An 11,419-nucleotide genomic window follows, 5' to 3' on the forward strand; every position below is an offset into this window, starting at 1 on the left:
GAATACTTTCTCGCAGTGTCATAATGTCCCTCCCAGGCCCAGTACTGATTCTGCTGGGCAATCTTGCCATCACGGGCGCTCTAGTACATCAATTCGATGACAGACTCCCTCTAGTGCAATTCCGTCTTTTGACCACTTTTCTTTGCCTCTCTTCGGGGCAGTTCCTTCTCTATGCGCTGTGGAAGGTCTTTCTGAAGCCACTTTGTTTCTCTCCATTCAAACATTTGCCCAAGCCTCCGGTGCGCATCCCTTCTTCCTGGTGACCGCGGGAGTCGCTAACCAGAACGCCGACAGGGAGGCAGCTGGATCAATGGGCATTTCGGCGAAATCATGAAAATGGGGAACGGGGAGGCTGAGGTTAAGTGGTAAGTAGGATGCTCCAGAAAGGATGGTTGGGATTGACAATGACAGGATGAAAGAGATACCTAATGACGGCATCATTCATTGTCGAGGCATGTTGAATGGAGAGCGCCTCATTGTTTCCTCGCCAACAGCGCTGGCTAAGATTGCAAGTGACAATTATACTTTCATCAAACCCATGGCCATCAAACTACTGGCCGGTCGCGTCCTGGGCATGGGTCTCGTCTTGACCGAGCGAGATGAGCACAAGCAGCAGCGCAAACTCTTTCTGCCGCCTTTTGCCCCAAAACACATACGAGACTTGTACCCTACCTTCTGGCAGAAAAGTCGGGAGGTGACGGAGCGGATGGGTGACGAAATCCATGCAACTGAAGGCGCGGTTTTTGAAATTGGCGACTGGGCAGCGCGCGTAGCGCTGGATATAATAACCCTATCCGCCATGGGCAAGGACTTTGGTTCAATTCGTGACGCTGACGCACCGCTGGCTAAGGTGTACCACACTGTGCTGCAGCCAACGATGGGCCATGTGGTAATTGCGGTGTTGAAGAACTTCTTCCCTGCGCGGCTGGTGGAAGCCCTGCCGCTCCAGACTAACCGGCACCAGGGAGACGCTTTCGACACAATTCGCGGGGTGTGCCGGGACCTCTTGCGGGAAAAGAAAGCTCAGCTAACAAAGAGCAATCGGCTGGAAGGCAAGGACATCTTAAGCGTGTGTCTGAGGTATGAGGAAATCGCCGGCGTCGACGAAGAGGAGGTGATCAACCAGATGACTACCATACTGGGTGCAGGCCACGAGACAATCTCAGTCGGTATCACTTGGGCTATCTACATGCTCTGTCTGCACAGGGACTGGCAGATCAGGCTTCGAGAGGAAGTACGCGCCACACTGCCATCCCCCAGTAACACGCAAAAGTCTGCATCTAGCGCGGACATTGAGCGCATGCCGCTTATGCGTGCCTTCCTGGAAGAGGTGCTGCGGTGGTACCCACCCATCCCGATGACCATGCGCGAACCGCTTGTTGATGCAGAGCTGGACGGCCATTTCATACCCCGAGGCACCCGCATCGTGGTTCCGATAAAAGCCATCAACCGCGAAGAGCGATACTGGGGTTCCGACGCAAAACGATTCAACCCGTCGCGGTGGCTAAAGGATGGCGGTGATTTCAACCCCAGTGGAGGGGCATCGAGCAAGTACGGATACTTGTCCTTCATGCACGGTCCTCGCAGTTGCGTAGCATCGGAGTTTGCTCGGGCTGAGATGGCTTGTGTGGTGTCGGCTTGGGTCGGCCGGTTCGACTTGGATTTGGCGGACGAACGGTTTCGGGACGAGGAGAACATGAAAACATCCAATGGCAATCTCTCCGGAAAGCCACTTGAGGGCCTATATGTGCGGGCCCATCTTCTTGACGGGTGGTAGTAGAACGAAGGAGCCAGAGGTCAAATACGGAGTAGTCAGGAAGCACAAAGCATAAAGTAGGTAGAGAACGACGACAACAACGGGCACCCACGATATATTCTGATCATGTGACCAGGCTCCCCGCACCTTCCCGAAGTAGAATCTAGTCACGTGATTTAGAAGAATCAACATGCCCAGATTCAAACTTTGTTTGTTACACTCGACACAATACATATCATCATTTGATTCCCCAAACCTATCAAGGCATCTTGTCTAGGGGGCATAATCTATGGAAAGAACAAAAACATTACGCTCGTAACACAGTTTAGGCCTCGCGGCTACGGCTTCGCTCCCAACGGGCATCCCACCTTCATCTCGGCGTTCATGCCGCGTTCCAGCAACAGCCGCACCACTTCAACATGGCCCTCCGCTACCGCCCGATGCAGCGCCGTCTGTCCATTGTGGTCCAAGACATTCAGGTCGCCGAGATAGCTAAATAGCAGACGGACAATGTCGCAATGACCCTGCTCTGCAGCAACATGCAGTGCTGTCTGGCCGTGTTGATTACCTCGATGTGGCTCGGCCCCGCGCTCTAGAAGGTAGCGCGCAACAGCAAAGTGCCCCCGTCCTACTGCTACATGCAGGGCCGTCTCGTTCTCGCTACTCAACTGATCGACCGGCATGCCTTTCTCTGTGAGCAGCTGCACAATGGGTAGATGGCCACGACTGGCAGCCATGTGGAGTGCGGCGTATCCGAAGAAGTTGTCCCTGTCGTCCCTGTCGATACTCGAGTCTGACGTCTGTGACTGTGGCTGCATTGTGGATTGCATATTCCGGGGCGCATTGCAGCACGTTGTGTGACCTAATTCTGTTCCAATCATCGGGAGGTCCTGACCCTGGATACCCACAAGATCCGCCTGGGATGAACTACCATCTTTCTCGGATATTATTGTTGTTGATGGCGCGACGTCGAATGTTACGGTTGTGTCGAAAATAGGCACCGGGCTTGTGCAACCCAGCACATCGTTCTCGATGGGCAGAACTGGCGAAAGCATAAGCGAGTCAATCCAAGAAGTCTCCATGACGTCTCCTGATTCCAGGCTATTGTGCAATCTTTCGCCTGCTGATACTTCGTGTAGCGAGCTGTCCCATATCTCCGGCCAACAATCCTGCGTCACCATAGGACCTGGGTCTTGGGGACGCGGCAATTCAGGCTTTTGTCGTTTCGTCGTCACCAGTTTCCCCCTTGCCGTTGAGGTGTTGGGTTGCACCCAAAAAAGCTGTCGATTCTGTTTACCCGCGGATTCGGAGGCCTTCTTCGTCGTCTCTCGCTTCTGGCTTTGAATCTGGCCTTGGGCCTGCTGATTGCGCAGATTGGTTCCTTAGGCCACGCTTCAGTCGTTACGTTTCGTGGCTAATTGGGCGGACAATGGTATACTTACGCCGATTCCGCTGCGATAAGCGATTTTGGACCCGTCGTCTCTCATTCAAGTCTTCGAGATGGTGCCATTCATCAGGACCGGGGGAGGATCTCTTGACGGGAGTGGCGCCCATGCTGAACACCTGCGCACGATTCAGCTTACGGTATAGTATGATTCCTTCAATCTCGAGCGACTTGGCAATATCACAGCTCAGTGTTGAACTTGGCTGACGACTGGCGACAGGGGCCTTGGCGATGGTGCTTATTTATGGATCTAAGGGAGTCGCCATGGTCCTTTGGCGGCCCATTTCGGCCGCTCGACTCTTGGAACCGAGTCCCATATTAGAGAAAGCACCCGATCCGCAAATAAACGCCTACGCATACAGGGGATATTGTAGCTAAGGAATGGGGGCCAAGCTTAAGATGGCTCAGCTGGTCTCTGACTGCATTAGTCTCCCCTTCGGCCCTTGACAAACGCTTGACAAAGCCATGATAGGAGGAGTATCTAAGGGGAGAACGGGAAACAATCGCACCGACTAACCACAGAAGGGGCTCAGAATTACAGATATCATCAACCCTGAGCCAGCTCCGTGGCCTATTGAGAGTAAGATTGAACGCACGGCGCCAATGACGATTCGCTATGGTGGGGGCGTCTATGTCCAAAATGTTTTTGTTGTTGCAGATTCAGCCGAGTCCCTTCTAGAACAAACCTGTACTCGCTCCCCACTTTAACCCCCCCACGCCAGTCTAACCTCCCCACCCCAGCCTCAGAAGTCGATCTAGTAAGTTTGCAGCAGGCGCGATTGGTTGTACTGCCAGGCTGTCATCTCTTCGCAGTACTTGGCGTCCTCGTTTGGGCGCAGTATTGTTGTTAAGGTGCCAACCGAGACATCACGACTCGGTTTGCCAAAGTAAGCAATCGAGTATCGATCGTCCACCAGGCCCTCGCCGTCGCCGTCTCCCAAACCCCGTGGTAGGGTTACTCGGTGATTAGCCGAGCGCAGGCGGTCGTTAGTCCAGCGCTGCAGGCAGTCCCCCACATTAATGATGATATCGGTACAGTTGTCCGCTGTGACGGGCAGGTATTGTCCCTGGCCTGGCTGTGTCTGGTCCTCGACCTCTAGGCCCCCAACGGAGTCTTGGAAAAGCAAAGTGATGGTCCCAAAGTCGGTATGGCTCGAGATACGCATGTTTCCTGTTCCATTCGTGGGATCGAGATCAAGGTCACGGCGAGGTACGGCTGGATAGTGGTTCAGGCGCAGTTCGCTGCTATTCTGGGCGCACAGCGCTGCGAAATACGAGTCTGGGTCTGGCAGCTTCATCGATCGCGCAATAACCGACAGCAGCTGCAGGTGCAATGCGTCGCACTGGGCGTAAAAGTTCTCCATAAAGGCCCGGAATCCCGGGAGATCGCTCTCATCGGACCAAATGTTTGGATAGAGGTTGTCGTCCTTCGGCCCCATGTCGAAGGATTCCTGGGTCGGCGGATCCAATCAGCCCCAGCCACGAGACGCACAGACTGTGACGAGATACGCATTCGGCGTTCGCATACGGAGCACGTACCTTTAGATCCAGAACTGCCTTGCCCTGGGCAATGAGTCAATGACCGATAGCTTCTCCTGCCCGATACAGCTCCAGCCCCGGTGGGGGTTGGGTTCGGGCGGGTGAGCAGCCTTCCGCTTGTGCTCGAGGGGAAGAGCGAAAAAGCGCTTAGCCTGTACGAGCGAGCGACGACGATAAGCAAAACACGAAAACAAAGCTACCCAGAGATGGCAAATTTACCCAGGAAAATAGTTCCAGAATGATATCCTTAGGGATAGGATGGTTGGTGATCTTCGCGAAGCCCAATTGTGAGAGGGCCGCATAGAGGTGTTGTCCAAATGCCTCCTGTCGGTCGGGCGCTTCGCTCAGGAAATCTGCGTAGTCGAGCCGTTCGACCTTCATGGTGTTGAGATTCGGCGATAAGTCTGCGTCAACGGAAAGGTGGACCTGCTGGAGATGGGTTATACTTCGCACCACGGCACGCCTTGGGAGTCGCCAGGAATAACGCTACCCAGAATTATTGATTAGATGGACGGTCTACACAGCCGTATTCCTGATCGGACAGCTCAGATACAATCAGCAGCACATTCCTTATCAGGCAACTGAGGGGTGTCAGCGCGTCCAATGCGATTACGCAGTAAGCTGGCGCCTGCCGGCCCCTGTCCGCTAGTGCTTATGTGTTTCTTAACGAAGACAAGCCTGGTTTACTGGAAACAAGCTTGGGGGCCCTTTCTGCCTACCGGTAGCGCCCTTCTTAGCGATATTGGCGTCCATCTCCAAACCTGTCTAACCAATCCGTGCCTCCATCGCTGACACGCTGTGCTCTTTGTCCACGGCCTGAGATCTGGTTGCCCCGCCCGGCTGCCTCTTTCGCTTCCTCCTCTGGACCTTGTCTCTGTCCCTTTTCTTTGCAGCTCTGACATTGACTTTGTTAGAGTGAAAGAGAAAGCAAAGAAACCTTGAAAGAGATCGTTAAGCAAGGAAAAGCAATGGTTGTCGTTCTAGAAAGGATGAACATGGCCATCGCCGCCAGCATCGGGCTGGTGGCCGAGGCTATCAACCGCCATAAGACACCTGAAACCCGAGGAACAGCCACAGAAAGTACGTAAAAAACCAAAGTTTCGCAGTTGTAATGCTGACAAAAATAGGTAATCTTGAAGAAGAACAGTGGGCACTGGATGATATTCAGGAAGAGCTATACCAGGAGCATGACCAGGAGCTCGCTTCTGACAGCGAAGACCAACCGAAAGAAAAAAAGAAAATCCGTAATCCAGCCCGTCTGGCTGACGATTTTCTCGAACGCTACCCGCCTCCACCTCCAGGGAGAGCGACCGGTCGACTCTCATTGCCCGTCATCATCCCCCAGCGCCGGCCCGGCGTGCGCGTCCGAGGCTTCGTGAGAGCGTATGCGCCAGACCTTCAGGCCTGCGGCATCGACCAGGATACATTCATGGACTTTCTGGTGACTTTTACACGCGCTAGCCGGGCACCACAATGGATGGCAAGCACCAATTTGACGGCCGCCGCGGCCTTTGCCTTGCCTGGCCATGCTATTGGGGCTGGAGTTGGATTTGCTATTCAGGTTGTCAACGCCATCGCCATGGAGATGCGAGGGCGGGTACAGGCAAATGCCTTCCTGCAAAAGCTCAACCAAGGCTTTTTCCAGCCTCGCGGACTTTACTGCTTGGTGCTTTCCTTCGACAATACTCACGAGGAGGCTATGACCGAAGATTCACTGGCCGCGGCAATCGCCACGAGTACGGACCCAAAGACGGGCATGCGCAAGTATACAGGGAAGCTGCGCTCACACAGCGGCACTACAGGACCATCCGAGTTTCCGGAGTCCGCTCCGCTGGTTTTTCCTGCCTTAGACTGGTTGGCAGACAATGCCAACGCTGAACAGGCTGAGAAGCTGGGAAGGTACAAAAAGTTCCGCAAGTTTGTGGCAGACTACTACGATAGACGGGCACAAGCAGAATACGTAAGATACCCATATTTTAACATTCACTACAACGACTGACCGTCTACAATTGCTAGGCCGCGAGGAACCCGACGAGCCCGCTGGCAGCGCCCCCGACGCGCGCATTCACTTCCAGGTTCGCGGATCCCAACGACGCCACCAACAAGTCCCCGATCTCGCTTGCTACTGGAGGTGCGGTACCCTACAACACTACCTGGAGAGGAGAAGAACCCCGCCAAGGAGGTAGAGGGCAGCGCAAAATCGCCGATGTGAGTCTCGTTCCTCTTCGTCAATGTGTCAGTACTAAACAAGTATCCTTCTCACAGAAAGTGCTCTATATGATCATTGTCGATATGCCCTCGGACGACGATATGAGTCGCGCGGAGAGCATCATGGCCACAGAGGTTGATCCCGAGTCGACTTCTGCAACCCAGAACCATTCAAAGGCAGCAGACAATACGCTTTAGAGGTTTAGATACATCGGAATGCAAGTGATTGATCAGAGCCCAGGACTCGAGCCAGTGGGCTTAAAAGACCATTCTTATCTTCAGCTTGTCTTTCTCCAAAATTTCATCTTTCTTATTCATGAGCTCCTCCATATCCCATGGACAGCTCACGTATCTCCCTCCTAGCCACTCCCTGCGCTCGGCAGCCAACCACGCAATTGTATCACCAGCTATGTCTGGACGATCAGGAAATGCATCCCGCACCGTCCCCGGCAGTGTGCCCTCGCTAATCTTTGTTTTGATCGCGCCTGGATTCACACAGAACGTCAAAAGTCCTTGTTCACCATATTCCAACTGCAAGGATTCGGTCCACCTCAATATCGCGAGCTTTGAACTTCGGTAGCTTCCGCCACCCGACCGAGCGCTCAATGCGCCTGAAGAGGATACATTGATCATTATGCATGAACAATTGGTGCTAGCATGGCTTGAGAGCTGCAGGGGCAGAAATGTGCGCGCCATGTTGAAGAGTCCGCAAATATTAACTTCCCATGTTTGCCAGTATACATCCGGGTCTGATTCAAGGAACGGCTTGAGTGGTTCCATGCAGGCCGCATTGTTCACAACAATATCCAGGCGCCCACCAAAGCTCTGCGACACCGTGCCCTGCATTGCCTGAACGCTGTCTCGGCTTGCAATATCAACCATACAGCTTAGCACCATAGGTTCACGACGACAAGCTTGTACTGCAGCTGACTTCAGTTGCGCGATTAGGTCGCTCGACACGCCATGTAGATCAGCAACTGCTATCGCAGACGCTCCTGCACGCGCAAAAGCCATCGCTGTGGCATATCCTACTCCATCTTCCCGAGCGGCCCCAGTGATCAGAACATGCTTACCACTTAGGTCTAGTTTAAGCGGCGAAATGTAGTCATAGGTCGTAGAATGACGTGTGGACGTAAAGTGGCCTCCGGATAGGTCAACTTGGCTAGACATTGTTGACTTGTTGTAGCACGCGAAATGCGAAGTTGTGGTCAGATGGTATTTTGCAATGGTCAAGCTTGTGGAAAGTTCCGCGATCAATCGATCAGCAGGTGTTGGCTATGGAATTGTACTTTGCTTGCTAAGGATGAATCCACGGCATGGTGGGACAAAAACCGGAGGTGCAGATTTGGGCCTAGGGGCTCCACCTCCAACAGCCCCCACCTTCCTAACTGGGTCATAGTACTTAAGGTCCCACCCTGTCACCAAAAACAACCACCCGGCGGCTATCCTCTTGTTGATAGGTAAGGTACTCGTAGGGTAGGTAAGCGAGCTGACTTTCCTTTCCGGGCAACCGGCACTCTACCTCTTGGGCTGACAACCAGTACAGTATCTCACTGAACAAAGATGGGCATCTTCTACTGACTGACAGTATCTGATTCTGCGCCGTGTTCCCATAGAGAGAACCGTCAACATGCTGCACTGGATCCTATACATCCTCCTCGTCCTTGTGGCAGTCCTAAAATGCGCAGCGACAATCTCAGCCCATCGCTACCGCAAAGCCCACGGTCTCCACCTCGCTCGCCCTCTTAGGCAAACCGAAAAGATCCTCGGCCTCACACTCTTCAAGCGCATGCAACAAAACGCAAAAGACGGTGTATCTCTTCAAAGCCACCACGAAAGTACGAAGACCGACGGCCCAACCATCTCAGCTGTCCTCCTCGGCAAAAGCTTCATATCCACCTCTGACCCCGCAAATATCAAGGCTATCCTAGCTACCAAGTTCGCCGACTTCAATTTGGGCGAAAGGAGCGATGCCTTCCGACCCTTCCTGGGACATGGAATTTTCACCGAGGATGGAACCGAATGGGAGCGGAGCAGGGCGCTCATCAGGCCGACTTTCAGCAAAGCGCAGTTTTCTGAGCTGCCGATTATCGAGCAGCATGTGCAGAACCTCCTAGCGAGAATCCCGGGCAATGGTGAGACTGTTGATCTGCAGCAGCTATTTTTCAATTTTACGCTCGACAGTGCAACGCATTCGCTTCTTGGCCGGCCTGTTGGGTTCCAGTTGAGTCCGCCGGGTTCAGACGCTGAGAAGTTCTCGCGGGCATTCGACGATGCCCAGGCTTACCTCCAGGTAAGGGCAAAGCTAGGTCCCTTTCGGGGGCTTGTGAGAAATAAGGCGTTCGATGAGGATTGCCGCGTTGTACACAAGGCTGTTGATGGGTACGTCTCTGAGGCTCTGAGCCAACGAATGGCTCTAGAACCGGGCCCGGTAAATAAGTATAATGAGAACGAGAAAGAAAGATACGACCTCCTCACCGAGCTAGCAAGCAGCATAAGCGACGGTGTACAAATCCGCAACGAGCTACTGAATGTGCTCCTTGCCGCACGGGACACGACGGCTAGTTTGCTGAGCAGTGTGTTCTTCATGCTTGCGAGGCATCCAGAGGCTTGGAGGAGGCTGGAGAGGGAAGTGCTTCTGGAGTTTGGACTCACGCCTCAATCTCATGAACAAGGGCAAGGGCAGTGCCCGTTACCGACGTATACCCAGCTCCGGGAGATGAAATATGTGCGAGCTGTGCTGAATGAAGGTGCGTGGCTAAGAATCGCTCTGTCTCTCAAGGCTAACAGAAGAGTGCAGCCCTCCGCCTCTTCCCCCCTGTCCCCACAAACATCCGCTGCGCGACACGACACACATCTCTCCCACGCGGCGGAGGCGCCGACGGCTCTGAGCCAATATTTGTCTCCAAGGGGACGATCGTGCACTACTCCATCTGGACAATGCACCGCTCGACAGAGATCTACGGTCCTGACGCAGAGGAGTTTCGGCCGGAGAGATGGCTGCAGACTGAAGAAGCCCCGCTGCGTCCGGGCTGGGGCTTCCTGCCCTTCAGCGGAGGGCCGCGCATCTGCCTCGGACAGCAGAAGGCGCTGACGGAGGCGGCATATGTTGTTGTGAGACTTGTGCAGATGTTTTCTGGTGTTGAGAGTAGGGATACCAGGCCTTGGAGGGAGCATATGGGGTTGGTGCTTAGCAGTTATCATGGGGTTAGGGTTGGGTTGAAGCCTAGGTGAGTGGAGGGATAACCAAGATAGATAGGTTTGCATATAGTGGCAGGCTTTAGGGGTATCATGCATGATACTCTACTTGCTGCTTGAGAAGTTTGAATACTATAAGCATATTGTCAGCATATACCGCTAGATCATGAAAACCAATTGGCTATAGGCCTGTCCTTATACTCCAACACACACCGTGGTATAATTGCTTTCGAAACCTAGGTAGCCAAGTCCGAATATATATATTTTGGCGACCAACCTCGAAGCCCGAATACTTGACAACCACCATGAACATTTTCTTGGAATCATACTACGGCTTGGCTGTACTCATTATAAATGATGTTATTGTGGTCCTTACTGGAAATCATATGTGCAACTACTTAATTGCCATGACCTTGCCAGTCATACACCATCCGCACCGTTACTACTTTCTCGTCCTTGGTGACTCGTGCCCGACGAGTATGGTACCGTTGCCCATCGATCTCCTCAAAGGCCCAGATCTGATGGCTGATCCATCCGCCGGTAGTCCCATGAACAATAACTTCAATGACTTCTTCTTCCGTGGCTTCGTCGTCTTCCTCCCCTTCGCCCACTTCAGCTTCATCATTCATGCCTTCGATAGTGAACTTTTCGTCCAGCGTACTCTTTCTCATTCTAGCCCACCGACTACGCACACTCATACTCCCAAAAAGTGGATGATCTTTGATCTCTTCCTCATCACTCCACTGCCCTTCTCCGTCCGGTCCTCTCTTCAGGTACTTCACATCGTCTACCGTTCGTCCAAGGGTAGACTGCGTTGATGCAATGGTTGTGATCTCGTTACCAACTTTCTCATCCAAGGTCTCGGACTGTTCGGTGGTGATGGTGACGGGTGCGCTGGCAATGGCGCTTCGGACTAGCCAGGATACGCCCTGGAGTTCAAGCGCTGGGGAGGGGCTGGATGAGAGGGTTTGGTTCTGGATGGCGTAAGTTGATTAGATTTGCATTGATAGATAAACGCCTGAGAAATGGTAGCGGCAGGGACATACAAGGGCCCAGCTACCGGTTAGGTTACGGACTGTAACGTTCAGAGGAGATGCCATTTTGATTGTAATGCCTCTTAACGAATGTTCTTCGAAGAAACCACCGTAGAGCGCACGTGAGGGTAGCAGCGACAGACGATAGATACAACCTTGGAAGCACTCACCCCTTGGTCCTTTTGGCCCCCGACCTTCAATGGCTATCTTGGAAAGTCGAAAAGCATGAGTACTCCACAA

The 11,419-nt window shown here is 53.2% G+C and overlaps 6 protein-coding genes across 6 annotated transcripts; 3 read left to right on the forward strand and 3 right to left on the reverse strand.

Moving 5' to 3' along the window:
• Positions 1–336: 336 nt before the first annotated feature.
• Positions 337–1,777, forward strand: DSM5745_02082 (cytochrome P450; the record flags this gene model as incomplete). The annotated part of the gene is made up of 2 exons (XM_026744098.1): positions 337–365; positions 412–1,777. The coding sequence occupies 2 exons, from the start codon at positions 337–339 to the stop codon at positions 1,775–1,777; spliced, it is 1,395 nt and encodes a 464-aa protein (XP_026607261.1).
• A 317-nt stretch (positions 1,778–2,094) lies between these two features.
• DSM5745_02083 (ankyrin repeat domain-containing protein) lies at positions 2,095–3,310 on the reverse strand (the record flags this gene model as incomplete). Its single annotated transcript, XM_026744099.1, has 2 exons — positions 2,095–3,137; positions 3,199–3,310. The coding sequence occupies 2 exons, from the start codon at positions 3,308–3,310 to the stop codon at positions 2,095–2,097; spliced, it is 1,155 nt and encodes a 384-aa protein (XP_026607262.1).
• Positions 3,311–3,955: 645 nt separating this feature from the next.
• On the reverse strand, positions 3,956–5,120 carry DSM5745_02084 (uncharacterized protein; the record flags this gene model as incomplete). The annotated part of the gene is made up of 3 exons (XM_026744100.1): positions 3,956–4,651; positions 4,740–4,763; positions 4,959–5,120. The coding sequence occupies 3 exons, from the start codon at positions 5,118–5,120 to the stop codon at positions 3,956–3,958; spliced, it is 882 nt and encodes a 293-aa protein (XP_026607263.1).
• A 614-nt stretch (positions 5,121–5,734) lies between these two features.
• On the forward strand, positions 5,735–7,145 carry DSM5745_02085 (uncharacterized protein; the record flags this gene model as incomplete). The annotated part of the gene is made up of 4 exons (XM_026744101.1): positions 5,735–5,819; positions 5,867–6,699; positions 6,756–6,947; positions 7,005–7,145. The coding sequence occupies 4 exons, from the start codon at positions 5,735–5,737 to the stop codon at positions 7,143–7,145; spliced, it is 1,251 nt and encodes a 416-aa protein (XP_026607264.1).
• A 1,432-nt stretch (positions 7,146–8,577) lies between these two features.
• On the forward strand, positions 8,578–10,181 carry DSM5745_02086 (cytochrome P450; the record flags this gene model as incomplete). Its single annotated transcript, XM_026744102.1, has 2 exons — positions 8,578–9,697; positions 9,748–10,181. The coding sequence occupies 2 exons, from the start codon at positions 8,578–8,580 to the stop codon at positions 10,179–10,181; spliced, it is 1,554 nt and encodes a 517-aa protein (XP_026607265.1).
• A 362-nt stretch (positions 10,182–10,543) lies between these two features.
• Positions 10,544–11,245, reverse strand: DSM5745_02087 (uncharacterized protein; the record flags this gene model as incomplete). The annotated part of the gene is made up of 2 exons (XM_026744103.1): positions 10,544–11,119; positions 11,192–11,245. 2 exons carry the CDS (start codon positions 11,243–11,245, stop codon positions 10,544–10,546), a joined length of 630 nt encoding a protein of 209 aa, XP_026607266.1.
• Between the last annotated feature and the right edge of the window lie 174 nt (positions 11,246–11,419).

The sequence above is a fragment of the Aspergillus mulundensis genome (genome assembly GCF_003369625.1).
Source record: "Aspergillus mulundensis strain DSM 5745 chromosome Unknown scaffold_1, whole genome shotgun sequence".
NCBI lineage: Eukaryota > Fungi > Ascomycota > Eurotiomycetes > Eurotiales > Aspergillaceae > Aspergillus > Aspergillus mulundensis.